Genomic DNA, 18,148 nt, shown 5'->3' on the forward strand with positions numbered 1-18,148 from the left:
ACAGACAAAGCATACCGTTCACAGAGAAGGAAAGGAGAGGGTGCAGAATGTGGTGTTACAGTCATAGCGAGGGTGTAGAGAAAGATCAACTTAATGTGAGGTAGGTCCATTCAAAAGTCTGACAGCAGCAGGGAAGAAGCTGTTCTTGAGCGGGTTGGTACGTGTCCTCAGACTTTTGTATCTTTTTCCTGATGGAAGCAGGTGGGAGAGAGAATGTCCGGGGTGCGTGGGGTCCTTGATTATACCGGCTGCTTTTCCGAGGCAGCGGGAAATGTAGACAGAGTCAATGGATGGGAGGCTGGATATAGGCTGGGTAAGGATGGCATATTTCCTTCCCTAAAGGGATGTTAGTGAACCAGATGGGTTTTTATGACAATCGACAATGGCTCCATGGTCATCAGTAGATTCTTAACTCCAGATTTTTTTTAAAAATTGAATTTAAATTGCACCATCTGCTGTGGGAAGATTCGAACCCAGGTCATAAGAACATAAGAAATAGGAGCAGGAGTAGGCCATCTAGCCCTTCGAGCCTGCCCCGCCATTCAATAAGATCATGGCTGATCTGTCGCTGCTCAGTTCCACATTCCCGCCCTCTCCCCATAACCCTTAATCCCCTCTCTTATCAAAAACCCATCAACCCGCGTCTTAAAAATATTTAGCGAGGCAGCCTCCACCACTTCAACGGGCAGAGAATTCCAGAGATTCACCACCCTTTGAGTGAACAAGTTCCTCCTCAACTCCGTTCTAAACCGCCCCCCCTTTATCTTGAGGCTGTGCCCCCTAGTCCTACTGTCCTTTCTGAGCGGGAAGAGTCTCTCCACCTCTATCCTATCCATCCCATTCATCATCTTATACGTCTCAATGAGATCTCCCCTCATTCTTCTAAACTCTAACAAGTACAAGCCTAGTTTACTCAGCCTCTCCTCATAGTTCAACCCCCTCAACTCCGGAATCAGCCTAGTAAACCACCTCTGCACTCCCCCCAAGGCCAAAATATCCTTGTGTAAGTGCGGCGACCAAAACTGCACACAGTACTCCAGCTGCGGCCTCACCAATGCCCTATACAGCCGCAGCAAGACCTCCCTACTTTTATATTCAATCCCCCTCGCTATGAAGGCCAGCATCCCATTCGCCTTCCTGACCACCTGCTGCACCTGCAGGCTGGGTTTTTGCGACTCATGCACAAGGTCCTCAGAACATTAGCTGAGTTTCTGGATTAATACTTAGCAATAAGGCCAGTAGTTCACCACCCTGGCTTATCAACATTTGGAGTTAAAAGTTGACTATCAGGAGGGGTGCTGAGAGGGGTGGATTGAGAACTTGTCACTCAATAGGTACCATTTATCACTGTGGCTAATTAGTGCAATTTAGAATATTGAGCACCAGGAGGCGACAGAGCACAGTTTTACAATGTTCACTTTTAAAGTACAATAACCTTCTATTAAAGAGGTTGTGTTAGACATTTAAAAAGCCATTTCTTGGGCCTCGTAGAGGCTCAGAAAAATCACAGCACAGAAGGAAGAGGCCATTCAGCCCATCTTGTCCAAACCAGCCTGAGGACACCCAGCCCATAGCCCAGTAGCTCTGAGGTGCAGATCCAGGTACTTTTTAAATAAGTTTAGGGTCTCTGACTCCACTACCAACTCAGGCAGCGAATTCCAGACACCCCCCACCTTCTGCGTGAGAAAGACCTTCCTCATGTACCCTCTACACTTACCTTTCTCCCTAATGTGACAGGGGGATAGGAACTGTTGCAGGAAGTCAGAGGGAAGTAAAGTGGGGACAGAAACAAAAGGCAGTAAGGGGAAAAGTGGAAAGCAGAAAAACTAAAGAGACAAATCCAAAGGGATTTGTACAGTACTGAGTACAGAGATTGTAGAGAGCTCAGTGAATGGGTCCAGTAAGGCTCAGGGAAATAAAACACAGAGAGAATGTACAAAACATGACAGGACTGATGGCCTGATATGTGTTTGCTTTAACGCGAGGAATATGACAGGTAAGGCAGATGAACTTAAAGCTTGGATTGCTACGTGGAATGATGATGTTGTGGCAATTATGGGACTTGGGTGAAAGAAGGGCAGGACTAGCAGCTTAGCATTCTAGGATTTAGATGCTTCAGGTGAATTAGAGAGGATGACAAGAGTTGGGGATGTTGCTTTACTGATTAGGGAGAATGTACAGAGCGAGGACACCTTGGTGGGATCATGCAGTAAGGCCATATGAGTAGAACTCAGGAACAGGAGCAGTGCAGTCACACTGTTAGGGTTGTACTACAGACCTCCCAACAGCCAATGTGAAGTGGAGGAACTGATATGTCAGCAGATTATGGGAAGATGTAAAAACAGCAGGGTTGTGGTGATGGGCGATTTTTAACTTCTCCAACATAGACTGGGACTCTTTTAGTGCCAGTGGTTTGGATGGGGCAGAGTTTGATTTTGATTTGATTTATTATTGTCACATGTATTAGTGTACAGTGAAAAATATTGTTTCTTGCGCGCTATGCAGTCAAAGCATACCATTCATAGAGAAGGAAAGGAGAGAGTGCAGAATGTAGTGTTCCAGTCACAGCGAGGGTGTAGAGAAAGATCAGCTTAATGCGAGGTAGGTCCATTCAAAAGTCTGACAGCAGCAGGGAAGAAGCTGTTCTTGAGCCGGTTGGTGCGTGACCTCAGACTTTTGTATCTTTTTCCCCATGGAAGAAAGTGGAAGAGAGAATGTCCGGGGTGTGTGGGGTCCTTGTTTATGCTGGCTGCTTTCCTGAGGCAGCGGGAAGTGTAGACAGGGTCAATGGATGGGACGTTAGTGTGTCTTGAGCTAAAGACATGTTCCACTGCCCTGGCTAACAATCCCTCCAGCCCCCGATCCTTCTCACATTGTGAATTTGGGATCTTGCTGTGTATAATTGGCTCTGTGACACCCCAAAACGGTAACCATCTTCAGAATAAACAATTATGAGAATTGGAATAAAGTTTAGCTGGTGTGGGAGTGTGAGTGAATCGTACTCGGTCAGTGTTAGTGATCAGAGTTATGGACTGGCTGTATCTGCGGATGGATTTGTGTCTGATTTTGACCTAATATCTTGCCTCTTCCAGGGGAGCTGGCCTGTGGCAGAGAAAGCAGCCTGTGCCCTCGGGAAGAGTTTTGACGCTGTTGTGTTTGATGTTCTGATGGTGACTCCAGAACAGTTTGCGGTGAGTGAAACATAGTGAACAGGAGCGGAATGACAGCAACTCTGAGTCTTGTATCTGAGTCTGAACAGTGGGGAATCTGTGGAACTCTTTGCCGCAGAAGGCTGTGGAGGCCGGGTCATTGAGTGTCTTTAAGACAGATTGATAGAGTCTTTACTAATAAGGGAACCAGGTGTTATGGGGAGAAAGCAGGAGAATGAAGATAAGAAAGATATCAGCCATGATCCAATGGCAGAGCAGACTCGATGGGCCGAGTGGCCTAATTCTGCTCCTATGTCTTATGGTCTTTTGGTTCGATTCTGGCCTCAGGTCACTGTCTATGTGGAGTCTGCATGTTCTCCCCATGTCTGCATGGGTTTCCTCTGGGTGCTCCGATTTCCTCCTACATTCTGTAAGTGTGCAGGTTAGGTTGATTGGCCATGTTAAATTGATCCTTGCGTAGGGGGATTAGCAGGATAAATAGGTGGAATTACAGGGACAGAGCCTGGGTGGGATTGTGGTTGTGCAGACTCGATGGGCTGAATGGCCTGTACTGTAGATACTCTGATTCTATGATAACAGGGCCTTGAGATCTTTAATATCCATCTGAGGACAGACAGGGCCGTGGTTTAAAAGTTCAAGTTTATTAGTCACAAATCGGCTCCATTAACACTGCAGTGAAATTACTGTGAAAATCCCCTAGTTGCCACACCCCAGCGCCTGTTCGGGTACACTGAGGGAGAATTTAGCACGGCCAGTGCACCCTAACCAGCACAGCTTTCCGACTGTGGGAGGAAACCCATTTAATGTCTCACCCTCCACAACTCGAACCGTGCAGCTGTCCCTCGGTACTGCGCTGATGTGTCAGCTGTGGTCAACGGTTCAACCTGATGCCCGTTACTAATTCAGTTTCGCTTGTTCTGGGGGTGGGGCTGATTGTTCTGGGGGTACGGTTAATGAGGCACTCTCTCAATGAGTGAAATAAGAACATAAGAAATAGGAGCAGGAGTGGGCCATCTGGCCCCCTCGAGCCTGCCCCACCATTCAATAAGATCATGGCTGATTTCTTTGTGGACTCAGCTCCACTTACCCGCCCGCTCACCATAACCCTTAATACCTTTACTGTTCAAAATTTTATCTATCCTTGCCTTAAAAACATTCAATGAGGGAGCCTCAACTGTTTCACTGGGCAGGGAATTCCACAGATTCACAACCCTTTGGGTGAAGAAGTTCCTCCTCAACTCAGTCCTAAATCTGCTTCCCCTTATTTTGAGGCCATGCCCCCTAGTTCTAGTTTCACCCCCCCCCCCCCCAGTGGAAACAACCTCCCTGCTTCTACCTTATTTATTCCCTTCATAACTTTATATGTTTCTGTACGATCTCCCCTCATTCTTCTGAATTCCAATGAGTATAGCCCCAGTCTACTCAGTCTCTCCTCATAAGCCAACCCTCTCAACTCCGGAATCAACCTAGTGAATCTCCTCTGCACCCCCTCCAGTGCCAGTATACCCTTTCTCTGGTGCCTCTGTTTCTCTGGTTTCACAGTTCTGATTATGCTGTCAGTACGTGGTGTTTTTTACTATTTGCAGAGCCTGAGTCTACAGAAAGAAAGGTCATGGGTTTTTTCGGAGAGCTCAGGCTTGTTGAAGTGTTTCACACCTCAGCCTGCAGCTAAAGTCACTGTGGTTGTTCCTATAATTTCTCCGTCGCTGTGGTTACTTAAGCTGCTCTGCATCTCTCACCAAGTGTTTCTAACTTTGCAAAGTAGCTGCTTAGCGTCACATACCACAGTTATAGCACTGAAGGAGGCTTTTCAGCCCATTGGGTCCACACTGGCCCCTTTCAAAGAGAAACCAAGTAGTCATGGCTGATATTTTTCTCATCCCCATTCTCCTGCCTTTTCCCCATAATCCCTGATCCCCTTATTAATCAGGAACCTATCTATCTCAGTCTTAAAGACACTCAATGACCCGGCCTCCACAGCCTTCTGCAGCAAAGAGTTCCACAGATTCCCCACTCTCTGGCTGAAGAAATTCCTCCTCATCTCTGTTGTAAAGGATTGCCCCTTTAGCCTGAGGTTGTGCCCTCTGGTTCTCGTTAGGTGAGAAGGTTTTTTGGAGTCTCTCTGCGTTCTTTTGTCAAACACCTCAAAGCTGAGAGAGTAAAGTATCGTACTGAGGCTGCTGCTAATCTGCAGCTGACACAGAAGGTGCTGGAAATCCTTGGCGAGACTGTAAGGCCATTGAGTTAAAGTGTTTACACTTCTCCCCACCCTTACCTTCTTCCCTGAGTGTTTCCAGCGTTTAGTTTCCATTGAATCAGATATCCCGGAGCAAGGAATGGGAATGGGAGAAGGGATAAAGGCAGGGTGAAGGGAAGAGTCCTGGAGGAGGGGGGTGAGGAGGCAGAGCAGAGGCTGCTGTCTGGGATTGGGAGCAGGCAGCAGGGACGGGTATGTATCTGCTGGTTGCCTCGGTGAGGGGATTCTGCGGACATTCCGCACTCCGCTCCTTGTGGCTCATCCCAAATATTCCGTTTCATTTCAGACTCAAATCACCCAACTCGATCTCCCTGTCTTCAGAGCCATCAAACCGGAGGTAAGAGGGGGAGGGGCCAGGCCCAGGGGAGCAGGAGGAGTGTGGGGGTGGGAGGGGGCAGGGTGAGGTGGGAGGGGGCAGGTGGGTGGGGCCAGGGCCAAGGGGCGGGAAAGGGTATGGTGTGGGGAGATGGGAGAGGCTGAGTTGAGGTGGGGTGGGAGGGCCCAGGGCGAGGAGGGTGGGAGGGGGTGAGGGTGTGGGATGGGGCAGGAGGGAGTGAGGGGATGGGAGAGGCCAAGGGGGTAAAACATAGAACATTACAGTGCAGTACAGGCCCTTCAGCCCTCGATGTTGCGCCAACCTGTGAAACCAATCTAACCTACACTATTCCAATATCATCCATATATTTATCCAATGACCATTTAAATGCCCTTAATGTTGGCGAGTCCACAACTGCTGCAGGCAGGGCATTCCACACCCTTACTACCCTCTGAGTAAAGAGCCTACCTCTGACATCTGTCCTGTATTTATCACCCCTCAATTTAAAACTGTGTCCCCTCGTGCTAGCCATCACCATCCAAGGAAAAAGGCTCTCACTGTCCACCCTATCTCATCCTCTGATCATCTTGTATGCCTCAATTAAGTCACCTCCTAACCTTCTTCTCTCTGATGAAAACAGCCTCAAGTCCCTCAGCCTTTCCTCATAAGACCTTCCCACCATACCAGGCAACATCCTGGTAAACCTCCTCTGCACCCTTTCCAATGCTTCTATATCCTTCCTATAATGCGGCGACCAGAACTGTACGCAATACTCCAAGTGCGGCCGCACCAGAGTTTTGTACACCTGCAACATGACCTCATGCCTCCAAAACTCAATCCCTCTACCAATAAAAGGTAACACACCGTACGTCGTCTTAACAACCTTACCAATCTGGGTGCCAACTTTCAGGGATCTATGCACATGGACACTGAGATCTCTCTGCTTAACCACACTACCAAATATCTTACCATTAGCCAGTACTCTGTATTCCTGTTATTCCTTCCAAAGTGAATCACCTCACACTTTTCCGCATTAAACTCCATTTGCCACCTCTCAGCCCGGCTCTGTAGCTTATCTATGTCCCTCTGCAAACTCCTCCCCTCTCTCTCTCCCCTCCGCCCTGCACCCCGCCCTGTCCCCCTCCCTGCCCCCCCTCATCTCCCCCCTCGCTCCCTCCCCCCCTCCTCTTTCCCTCTCTCTCCCTCTCCCTGAAAGATGCTCCTTAAAATCTACCTCTTTGACCAAGTTTTTGTTCCCCTGTTCGAATATCTCCCGCTGTCACTGTATGCCTCATCTCGCTTTATAACTCTCGGAAGCACGTTGAGATACTTTACTCTGCTGAAGGCGCTATCTGAAGGCAGGTTGCTGCTTTCTGTAATCCCCTGACAGTAATTTGAGCTTCGGCTCTTGGGCGATTGGATTGACCTGATCAAGTTCACTGTGTGTGTGTGAGCCTGGCTTCCAACAGGGAGGGACATTCTCCTTCCATCATTCACAACACGGGAACCAGAGAAATAAAACTCCAAACTATGGGCAAGGTCCCTTTGTGCCCCTCCCCCACAGGCTCACTTTCCCTCGAAATTCAAATAATCCTGATTTGATGTTTCAATAAAATTATTTTATGGCTAACATCTGGACTGCCAAAGAATGGAGTTCTGTAATTAAAATCCAGAACACTGGAAAAACATCTGTCTTCAATCTGGGAATTTATTTGGGATGTTTTATTTCCCCTCTTGATTTAATGAGTTACAAACTGTTTCCTTTGGGCTATTTTTTTAAACTCTTAATCCTAGAAATATCCAGTCTCTAAATTTAATCCCCAAACAAGATTCTTCAGATAATCAGATCCAACCTTTCACTCCGTCTGTATTGTTTTAGACAATCACAATCACATTCATGTTTTCACGTGTCGATGTACCGGAAGTGATTGTTAACGTGTACATTATACCATGTTACACGGGTGTTACTGCCTGAACTGAACTCACATCATAGGCTTGTAATGAAGGACTAAATTTAATAATCTGTTAGTGTCTTGCTCCTTATCACCTTATTGTAAACTTCCAGTTGTGCCAACTCCTTTCGAATAAACAGTTAGTTCAACTTTTCAAACTGTCGATGACTTTAAAAACCACAGAACATTTCCAAACATTTTACTTCCCACTCACTGACTGGTGAAGTGTAGTTGCTCCTGTGAATTTGTAGCTTTAACACAGCAAGATCCCACAAACAGTGCTGAGGTCTCGACCAGGCAACGGGATGTCCCTGCTCCTCTTCGAAACACTCGTGGGATCTTCAGCCCAGAGGGTGGACAGAGGGTGGACAGAGCTTCGGTTTAGCACCCCCACACGGGCAGCAAAGTGGTTAGCACGGCTGCCTCAAAGCACCAAGGATCCGGGTTCGGTTCCCGGCTCGGGTCACTGTCTGTGTGAAGTATGCACATTTTCCCCATGTCTGTGTGGGTTTCCTCTGGAAGCTCTGGTTTCCTCCCATAGCCCGAAACACGTGCTGGTTAGAGTGCTACATTCTCCCCTGGTGTACCTGAACAGGCGCCAGAGTGTGGAGATTTTCACAGTAACTTCATTGCAGTGTTAATGCAAGCCTGCTTGTGACACTAATAAATAAACTTTAAAACAAGAAGGGCACCTTTGACAATGCAGCGCTCCCTCAGCACTGACCCTCTGACGGTGCGGCGCTCCCTCAGCACTGACCCTCTGACAGTGCGGCGCTCCCTCAGCACTGACCCTCTGACGGTGCGGCGCTCCCTCAGCACTGACCCTCTGACGGTGCGGCGCTCCCTCAGCACTGACCCTCTGACGGTGCGGCGCTCCCTCAGCACTGACCCTCTGACGGTGCGGCGCTCCCTCAGCACTGACCCTCTGACGGTGCGGCGCTCCCTCAGCACTGACCCTCTGACGGTGCGGCGCTCCCTCAGCACTGACCCTCTGACGGTGCGGCGCTCCCTCAGCACTGACCCTCTGACGGTGCGGCGCTCCCTCAGCACTGACCCTCTGACGGTGCGGCGCTCCCTCAGCACTGACCCTCTGACGGTGCGGCGCTCCCTCAGCACTGACCCTCTGACGGTGCGGCGCTCCCTCAGCACTGACCCTCTGACGGTGCGGCGCTCCCTCAGCACTGACCCTCTGACGGTGCGGCGCTCCCTCAGCACTGACCCTCTGACGGTGCGGCGCTCCCTCAGCACTGACCCTCTGACGGTGCGGCGCTCCCTCAGCACTGACCCTCTGACGGTGCGGCGCTCCCTCAGCACTGACCCTCTGACGGTGCGGCGCTCCCTCAGCACTGACCCTCTGACGGTGCGGCGCTCCCTCAGCACTGACCCTCTGACGGTGAGGCACTCCCTCAGCACTGACCCTCTGACGGTGCGGCACTCCCTCAGCACTGACCCTCTGACAGTGCGGCGCTCCCTCAGCACTGACCCTCTGACGGTGCGGCACTCCCTCAGTACTGACCCTCTAACAGTGCAGCACTCCCTCAGCACTGACCCTCTGACAGTGCGGCGCTCCCAAAGTTTTATAAAATTCTAACAGGGTACTATCAGACAAAATGTTCTCGGTGGTGGGGGAGTCCAGAGCTAGGAGTCTTAGTTTGAGGATAAGAGGTAAACCTTTTAGAACGGAGGTGAGGAGACATTTCTTCACTTAGACGGTGGTGAATGTGTGGAATTCACTACCACAGAAAGTATTTGAGGCCAAAACATGGTCTAATTTCAAGAAGGAATTTAGATATAACTCTTGGGGGTAAAGGAATCAAGGGGTAGGGGGGAAAAGGGGGATCAGGATATTGAATTTAATGATCAGCCATGATCACAATGAATGACGGAGCAGGCTTGAAGGGCCGAATGGCCTATTCCTCCTAGATAAATCTTTCTATGTTACTACACTGAGAGGGGAGAGATACAAAACAGTCCAAAAGGGCAATTTTTTCACACAGAGGGTGGTGAGTATCTGGAACGAGCTGCCAGAGGTGATAGTAGTGGTGGGTGCAATTTTGTCTTTTAAAAAACATTTAGACAGTTACATGGGTAAGATGCGACCACACACACCTTTCCACGCACACTGTTTGTACCTGTAAAGACTCGCATTTCAACCATTCTTCACATTCCAATCTAATTACCTTGCGATTGTGTCTCTGTCTCTATGTGCCAATTTGTGAAACTGACCTCTCCACTCACCTGATGAAGGAGCAGCGCTCCGAAATCTCGTGATTCCAAATAAACCTGTTGGACTTTAATCTGGTGTTATGAGACTTCTTAATAAGATGGGTACAGAGGGATATGGGCCAAACGTGGGCAATTGAGACTAGCTTAATGGTAAAAACTGGGCGGTATGGACAAGTTGGGCTGAAGGGCCTGTTTCCATGCTGTAAACCTCAATGACTCTCTGACTATCACTGATACAGAATTTACTCATGAACTCCGAGTGGGCTAATCGATTGGTTTGTGTGTGAGTGCAGGGTTGGAGATGAGGAAGTATTCAATGTCCTTGTCAGAAAGGCGGGAATAATATTTGGTGGTTGGGATGGTGAAATCCGGATTGGAATCTGGGGGGCGAAAATTCTTCAATTCTTATTGGCTGATGACTTAAATCTTCCCTTTTTCCTCCCCCCAAAACAGGAGTTATCTGGTTGCGGTTGGAACAAGAAAGAGAAACGGACTTTGGCTCCCAATGTGGTAGCTTTTACCCGGAGATTTAACCAGGTAGGGTGTAAAATTGGACATGATCAGATCATTCAGCAAAAACACTGAAATGTACAAACAGTTTGGTCCGTTTATTTATTTTTTAGCCATTCCTGGGACATGGGTGTTGCTGGCTGGCCGGCATTAATTGTCCATCCCTATTTGCCCTTGGAGGGCAGTTGAGAATGAACCATATTGCTGTGGCTCTGGAATCACATGTAGGCCAGACCGAGTAAGGACAGCAGATTTCCTTCCATAAAGGACGTTAGTGACCCAGATGGGTTTTTCTGACAATGGTTTCACGGTCAGTAGATATCTTAATTCCAGATATTTTTTATTGAATTCAAATTCCTCCATCTGCCTTGATGGGATTCGAACCTGGGCCCCCAGAACATTAGTTGAGTTTCTGGATTAATAGTCTAGTGATAATACCACCAGGCCATCACCCCCGCCATGAACAATTATACTAGTTTCAAGACCATCCTGCTGCTATTACATGTCTAATGTCCACCCACTGTCCAAGGAAGTTCAAAAGTTGATTGTCACTAGCCCCCAGTCCCTGTACCCCTAACTCCAGGTCTCCTACTTGTTCCCTAATGAGATTCCGGTAATCGGTCCCCTTGATCAGCCCCTCGGGATTTAACTGAGAAAATGAACCCAGAGAGAGGAGCAGGAATAGAACCTTAAACTTGTGTCCAGCTGCCTGATCATGAAGCGATGGGACAGGGAGATGTCTTAAATCTTTAATCCAATAATTTCAATGAAAAAAATTAAATCCTTGCAGCATTCTCGACCAAACCACTGCTCGAGGAAAGAACTTGCCGTGCGATTAAGGATTGCCGCAAAATAAATGAATGTTTCTCTTTTGCAGGTCAGTTTCTGGGTTGTCCAAGAGATTCTCACAAAACAGACCCTGAAAATACGAGTCAAAGTTCTGGGGCATTTCATCAAAATTGCAAAAGTGAGTCTCTCTATAATAGATTTCAGGCTGAAGAATGACTTTGATCGTTGGTTATCCATATATACTGGAGAAAAGCAAATTCCTGCGGATGCTGGAATCGGAAACCAAAAGAGAAAATGCTGGAAAATCTCAGCAGGTCTGGCAGCATCTGTAAGGAGAGAAAAGAGCTGATGTTTCGAGTCTGGATCACCCTTTGTCAAAGGGTCACCTGATGGGATTTTCCAGCATTTTCGCTATGACAAACGGTCATCTGGACTCGAAACATCAGCTCTTTTCTCTCCTTATAGATGCTGCCAGACCTGCTGAGATTTTCCAGCATTTCCTCTTTTGGTTTTCTATATTGCTGCCCATAGAATCCCTACAGTGCCATTCAGCCCATCGAGTCTGCATCAACTCAGCATCTATCACCCATCCGATTCTGTAACCCCCTAACCCACACGACATGGGACAGTAAGGGGCAATTTAGAATGGTCAATCCACTTAACCTGCACCTCTTTGGACTGTGGGAGGAAACCGGAGCATCTGGAGGAAACCCACGCAGGCATGGGGAGAATGTGCAGACTCCACACAGACAGTGACCTGAGGCTGGAATCGAACCCGGATCTCTGAGAGGCAGTGGTGCTAACTGCTGTGCCGAGCACAGTGATGCAGATACTGATGGTTAGAAAGCTTTTGGTAGCAATGACCATCATAAGAAGAATAACTAACATTTACTCTCTGTTATTTCACGGGCTGTATGGACCCGGAGGTCAGGAATTGCAAACATGTTTGTATCTGTTGCAGAAACTTCAGAATATCCACAATCTTCATGGATTGATGGCAGTGATTTCAGCTTTGCAGAGCACACCAGTCTTCAGATTGTCACATACATGGGCGGTAAGTGAGGGTCCCTATTCCAGCTACTTCCAAATTACTGTCTGTTTCTTCGGAAGCTCCTGTATCGAACAGACTGATTTAATTTGATTTATTATTGTCACGTGTATTAGTATTCAGTGAGAAGTGTTGTTTCCTGCACGTTATACAGACAAAGCATACCGTTCACAGAGAAGGAAAGGAGAGAGTGCAGAATGTAGTGTTACAGTCACAGCTAGGGTGTAGAGAAAGATCAACTTAATGCGAGGTAGGTCCATTCAAAAGTCTGACAGCAGCAGGGAAGAAACTGTTCTTGAGTCAGTTGGTCCAGGCTTTTATATCTTTTTCCTGATGGAAGAAGGTGGAAGAGAGAATGTCTGGGGTGCGTGGGGTCCTTAATTATGCTGGCTGCTTTTCCAAGGATTGGGCTAGATTCACAAAGTTTTGTAGTTCCTTGTGGTCTTGGGCAGAGCAGGAGCCCATACCAAGCTGTGATACAACCAGAAAGAATGCTTTCTATGGTGCATCTGTAAAAGTTGGTAAGAGTCGTAGCTGACATGCCAAATTTCCTTAGTCTTCTGAGAAAGTAGAGGCGTTGGTGGGTTTTTTTAACTATAGCGTCAGCACAGGGGACCAGGACAGGTTGTTGGTGATCTGGACACCTAAAAGCCTGAAACTCTTGATCATTTCTGCTTCATCCCCATTGATGTAGACAGGGGCGTGTTCTCCAATACACTTCCTGAAGTCGATGACAATCTCTTCTGTTTTGTTGACATTGAGGGAGAGATTATTGTTGCCGCACCAGTTCACCAGATTCTCTATCTCTTTCCTGTACTCTGTCTCATCACTGTCTGACATCCAGCCCACTACAGTGGTGTTGTCAGCAAATTCGGAAATCAAATCGGAGGGGAATTTGGCCGCACAGTTATAGGTGTATCAGGAGTATAGTAGGGGGCTGAGAACACAGCCTTGTGGGGCACCGGTGTTGAGGATGATCGTGGAGGAGGTGCTGTTGCCGATCCTTACTGATTGTGTTCTGTGAGTTAGGAAGTTCAGGATCCAGTCACAGAGGGTGAGAGCTGCCAGCTGAGACAATCAGTCCGTGAAGGTGAAGGAGGAAGTTTACGAATGAGGTTAATTTTAAAACAAGATGTGGATAAGCAGCGGATCACAGTGTGAGATTGAACATGTGCATTGCCAGTGAAATGAATTGAAATTACCAGAAGGGATGGAATGAGTAAAATGAGAGTTTTTCTAGAGGGGCAAATCTGGATACCCGCAGTAAGGATCCAGTTACATTGATTCAGTCAGGATTCTCCCCACCTCCTCCTGAGCAAGATATTAGTGTTTTCAGAATCTGCAAGGCCACCCAGGTGCAATGTTGGTGAAGTGTGGGGGCGATAGGGGGAGGGGAGCTGTGTGTGTGTTGAGGGGGGTTCCTCCCAGACTGTTCTGTGCCATGAAGATATTTCTCCAATCGAAATCCCCGTTGGTGGATTTTAATCAACTTTAGCCAAAGGAACAATGTGTCGGTCGCAGTGACCTTGGGAAGGATGATATCAGGAAGGAGAGTGTTATAACAACTCAGCTTCTCTCTCAGATTTCTAACCACTCGGGCAGAAACCTGCAGAACTTAGTTAGGGATTAATACAGAGCACTGGGGCGAGAGTGGGGGCAATGGGATTAGGGGTGGCACAGTGGTTAGCGCTGCTGCCTCACAGCGCCAGGGACCCAGGTTCAATTCCCGGCTTGGGTTACAGTCTGTGTGGCGACTGCATGTTCTCCCCATGTCTGTGTGGGTTTCCTCCAGGTGCTCCAGTTTCCTCCCACAGTCTAAGATGTGTAGGTTGGGTGGATTCTAAATTGCCCTCAGTGTCAGGGGGATTGACAGGGTAAATATGTGGAGTTATGAGGATAGAACTTGGTGTGATTATTGTTGGTGCAGACTCGATGGGCCAAATGGCCTTCTTATGCACTGTAGGATTCTGAGTCCGTGATTGATACAGGGTTATGGGGAGAGAGCGGGGCAGTGGGATTAGTTTAGGGATTGATACAGGGCAGTGGGATTTGTTTGGGGATTGACACAGGGCCATGGGGGGAGAGCAGGACAGTGGGATTAGTTTGGGGATTGACACAGGGCCATGGGGAGAGAGCGGGACAGTGGGATTAGTTTGGGGATTGATACAGGGCAGTGGGGAGAGAGCGGGGCAGTGGGATTAGTTTAGGGATTGATACAGGGCAGTGGGATTTGTTTGGGGATTGACACAGGGCCATGGGGGGAGAGCGGGACAGTGGGATTAGTTTGGGGATTGATACAGGGCAGTGGGGAGAGAGCGGGGCAGTGGGATTAGTTTGGGGATTGATACAGGGCAGTGGGGAGAGAGCGGGGCAGTGGGATTTGTTTGGGGATTGACACAGGGCCATGGGGGGAGAGCGGGACAGTGGGATTAGTTTGGGGATTGATACAGGGCAGTGGGGAGAGAGCGGGGCAGTGGGATTAGTTTGGGGATTGATGCAGGGCAGTGGGGAGAGAGCGGGGCAGTGGGATTAGTTTGGGGATTGACACAGGGCAGTGGGGAGAGAGCGGGGCAGTGGGATTTGTTTGGGGATTGACACAGGGCCATGGGGGGAGAGCGGGACAGTGGGATTAGTTTGGGGATTGATACAGGGCAGTGGGGAGAGAGCGGGGCAGTGGGATTAGTTTGGGGATTGATGCAGGGCAGTGGGGAGAGAGCGGGGCAGTGGGATTAGTTTGGGGATTGACACAGGGCAGTGGGGAGAGAGCGGGGCAGTGGGATTTGTTTGGGGATTGACACAGGGCCATGGGGGGAGAGCGGGACAGTGGGATTTGTTTGGGGATTGACACAGGGCCATGGGGAGAGAGTGGGGCAGTGGGATTTGTTTGGGGATTGATGCAGGGCAGTGGGGATCAAGTGGGATTGTTTAGGATTGATTTAGGATCGCTTTCTCAGAGTTGATACTAACAATGGGTGTAATGTGCTCTTCCTAAACGATGGTTCACCAGGATCCCAAAGTGCTCCAATTTGTTGAGACGAGAGAGGAACATTACGATGTAAGTTTGTTCTTTTCTTACAGCTGCTGAGTGGAAAGGACAAAGTTGTGTTTGAAAAGCTGCAGATCCTGATGTCTAAAGACCATAACTACAAACAACTCCGAGATTATACCAACCGCTTGAAAACCACACCCTGCATTCCGTATTTGGGTGAGTTTAATCTGCACCAATCTCCTTGGGAAAAGCTCTGTATTCACCAACTGTTACAATCTTCTCACGTCTGAGTGCTGCTGTGTAACCTCCACTTGCTGAGTGTTGTATCTCCAGTTTGATTTGATTTCTAGCGATTACTTTCCTCCTTGAACCCTGTTAGTTGCTGTCCTCGTGCGTCTGGTCACTTTGTAACCGGGAGCAGACACCCAGCCAGCTGGGTTTTCCATCCGTGATGGTTAATTGGTCTCCAGGTCCGGAAAAGGATCCAATGGCATTGGAAGCAGTTCAGAGAAGGTTCACTCATCTGGTTCCTGGGAAGAACCTTATCCAATGAGGAAAGGTTGACCCATTGGAGGATGAGAAGGTGATCATATTGTAACATATAAGATCCCGAAGGGATTTGACAGGGTACATCCTGGGAGGACGCTTCCACCTGTGGGACAGACTAGAACCAGGGAACACAAGATGAAGAATAAGACGGAAATGAGGAGAGATTTTTTTCTGAGGGTTGTGAGTCTGTGGAATCCTGTACCCCAGAAAGTATTGGAAACTGGATCACTGAGTTTATTCAAGGCAGAATTCCAGGTTTTTGATAGTCAAGCAACCCATGGGGTAAAGGCTGTAGTCAGGAGATTGGCACCCAGACCCAGATACATCATCCACCATTTTACTTAGAGTGGAATAGACTCAAAGGGCCGAATGGCCTCCTCTTGTTTCTAGGTTCTGTGTTCCAATGTAAACCATTTCCAAAGCGATGGGTAAGGTCAAACCATGTTTGAGGGCCCCTCTCTCTCGATGTGAGTGTAAAAGGCAGCACAGTGGTTAGCACTGCTGCCTCACAGCGCCAGGGACCCGGGTTTGATTCCCGGCTTGGGTGACTGTCTGTGTGGGGTTTGCACGTTCTCCCCGTGTCTGTGTGGGTTTCCTCCGGGTGCCCCGGTTTCCTCCCACAGCCTGAAAGACATGCGGTTAGGGTGCATTGGCCGTACTAAGTTCTCCCTCAGTGTACCCGAGCAGGCGCCTGAGTGTGGCGACTAGGGGATTTTCACAGTAGCTTCATTGCAGTGTTAATGTAAGCCTACTTGTGACTAATAAATAAACTTTAGAGTGTTAATCCTGGCTGGTTGGGTTTCCATGCTGTTTGAAATGTTAATGCCGCTTTCTTCAGGAGAGATGTTGTGTGAATCGTTCCATTTCTGACTACAGTTGTTGCATTTGTTTCCAAAATGGATAGTGTCCACTTTTTCAAGTTGTGCCATTCTCTCCGGTAACCCATTGCTGCATTAATCTGTAACGCTGGAGGCTTGTATCGGATGGGTTTATGGGAAAATCACAACAAGCAAGTGATATCGTAGGATCCCTACAATATAGAAAGAGACTATTCGGCCCATCGAGGCCGTACTGACCACAATCCCACTCAGGCTCTATCCCTATAACCCCACATATTTACCCTGGTAGTCCTCCTGACACTAAGGGGCAACTTAGCATTGCGAAACAATCTATTCGCACATCTTTGGACTGTGGGAGGAAACTGGAGCACCCAGAGAAACCCCTCGCAGACACAGGGAGAACATGCAGGATCCGCACAGACAGTGACCCGAGGCTGGAATTGAACCCGGATCTCTGGCCCTGTGGCAGCAGTGCTGTACTATGCCACCAGGCAGCCCATATATCCTCAAACAGATAACATACAGGTTTGAAGAACAGTTCAACAGACAGTCCAAAGATGTGCAGATTATGTTGATTAGCTGTGCTAAATTGCCCCTTTAGTGTCCCACGGTGTGTATGTTAGAGGGATTAAGCCATAGGAGGAGAATTAGGCCATTCGGCCCATCAAGTCTGCTCCACCATTCAATCATGGCTGATATTTTTCTCATCCCCATTCTCCTGCCTTTCCCCATAACCCCTGATCCCCTCATTAATCAAGAACCTATCTATCTGACTTAAATACACTCAATGACCCGGCCTCCACAGCCTTCTGCGGCAAAGAGTTCCACAGGTTCCCCACTCTCTGGCTGAAGAAATTCCTCCTCGTCTCTGTTTTAAAGGATCGTCCCTTTAGCCTGAGGTTGTTCTCTCTGGTTCTAGTTTTTCCTACTAGTGGAAACATCCTCTCCACGTCCACTCTATCCAGGCCTCGCAGTATCTTGTGAGTTTCAATAAGATCCGCCCCTCATCCTTCTAAACTCCCAATGAGTACAGACCCAGAGTCCTCAACTGTTCCTCATACGACAAGCTCTTCATTCCAGAGATTGTTCTTGTGAACCTCCTCTGGACCCTTTCCAAGGCTGGCACATCCTTCCTTAGGTCCAGGATTAGCAGGGTTAATATGTGGGAATTCGGGGATAGGGCCTGGTGGGATTGCTGTTGATGCAGACTTGATGGGCCGAATGGCCTCCTTCTGCATGGTAGGGACTCTATGAAACTACAGACCGACAGAATATTGGTTCAGAGTTTTACACTGGAAATTGTGCTGCATCTAAATCTGAGCTGCACAAATGTGTTGTGCAAGTTACACATAAAATCTTTAATGATTCACAGAGGTGACCCGCTTTGAAACTCTTAGCAGGAGCTTCCCATTAAACAATAATTAGGACCGATTATGTTTGGTGTGAGCTTATTGTTTCCACGATGTAATGTTGGCCGCAGCCTTTGACTCGGATTTGAAAACC

The 18,148-nt window shown here is 48.4% G+C and overlaps 1 protein-coding gene across 1 annotated transcript in view; it reads left to right on the top strand.

The window, feature by feature from the left end:
* Positions 1 to 3,092: 3,092 nt before the first annotated feature.
* Positions 3,093 to 18,148, top strand: part of LOC145340105 (ras-specific guanine nucleotide-releasing factor RalGPS1-like) — a gene marked incomplete at its 5' end in the record, with an annotated part of 43,091 nt that continues 28,035 nt past the window's right edge. The window contains 6 exons of the mRNA XM_080184530.1: positions 3,093 to 3,191; positions 5,714 to 5,764; positions 10,375 to 10,458; positions 11,309 to 11,398; positions 12,182 to 12,274; positions 15,347 to 15,473. Coding sequence (XP_080040656.1) covers positions 3,093 to 3,191; positions 5,714 to 5,764; positions 10,375 to 10,458; positions 11,309 to 11,398; positions 12,182 to 12,274; positions 15,347 to 15,473 — 544 coding nt within the window. The remainder of the gene's footprint in view (positions 3,192 to 5,713; positions 5,765 to 10,374; positions 10,459 to 11,308; positions 11,399 to 12,181; positions 12,275 to 15,346; positions 15,474 to 18,148) is intronic.

This window comes from Carcharhinus amblyrhynchos, unplaced genomic scaffold (genome assembly GCF_965287045.1).
Source record: "Carcharhinus amblyrhynchos unplaced genomic scaffold, sCarAmb.v2.hapA scaffold_779, whole genome shotgun sequence".
Taxonomy (NCBI): domain Eukaryota; kingdom Metazoa; phylum Chordata; class Chondrichthyes; order Carcharhiniformes; family Carcharhinidae; genus Carcharhinus; species Carcharhinus amblyrhynchos.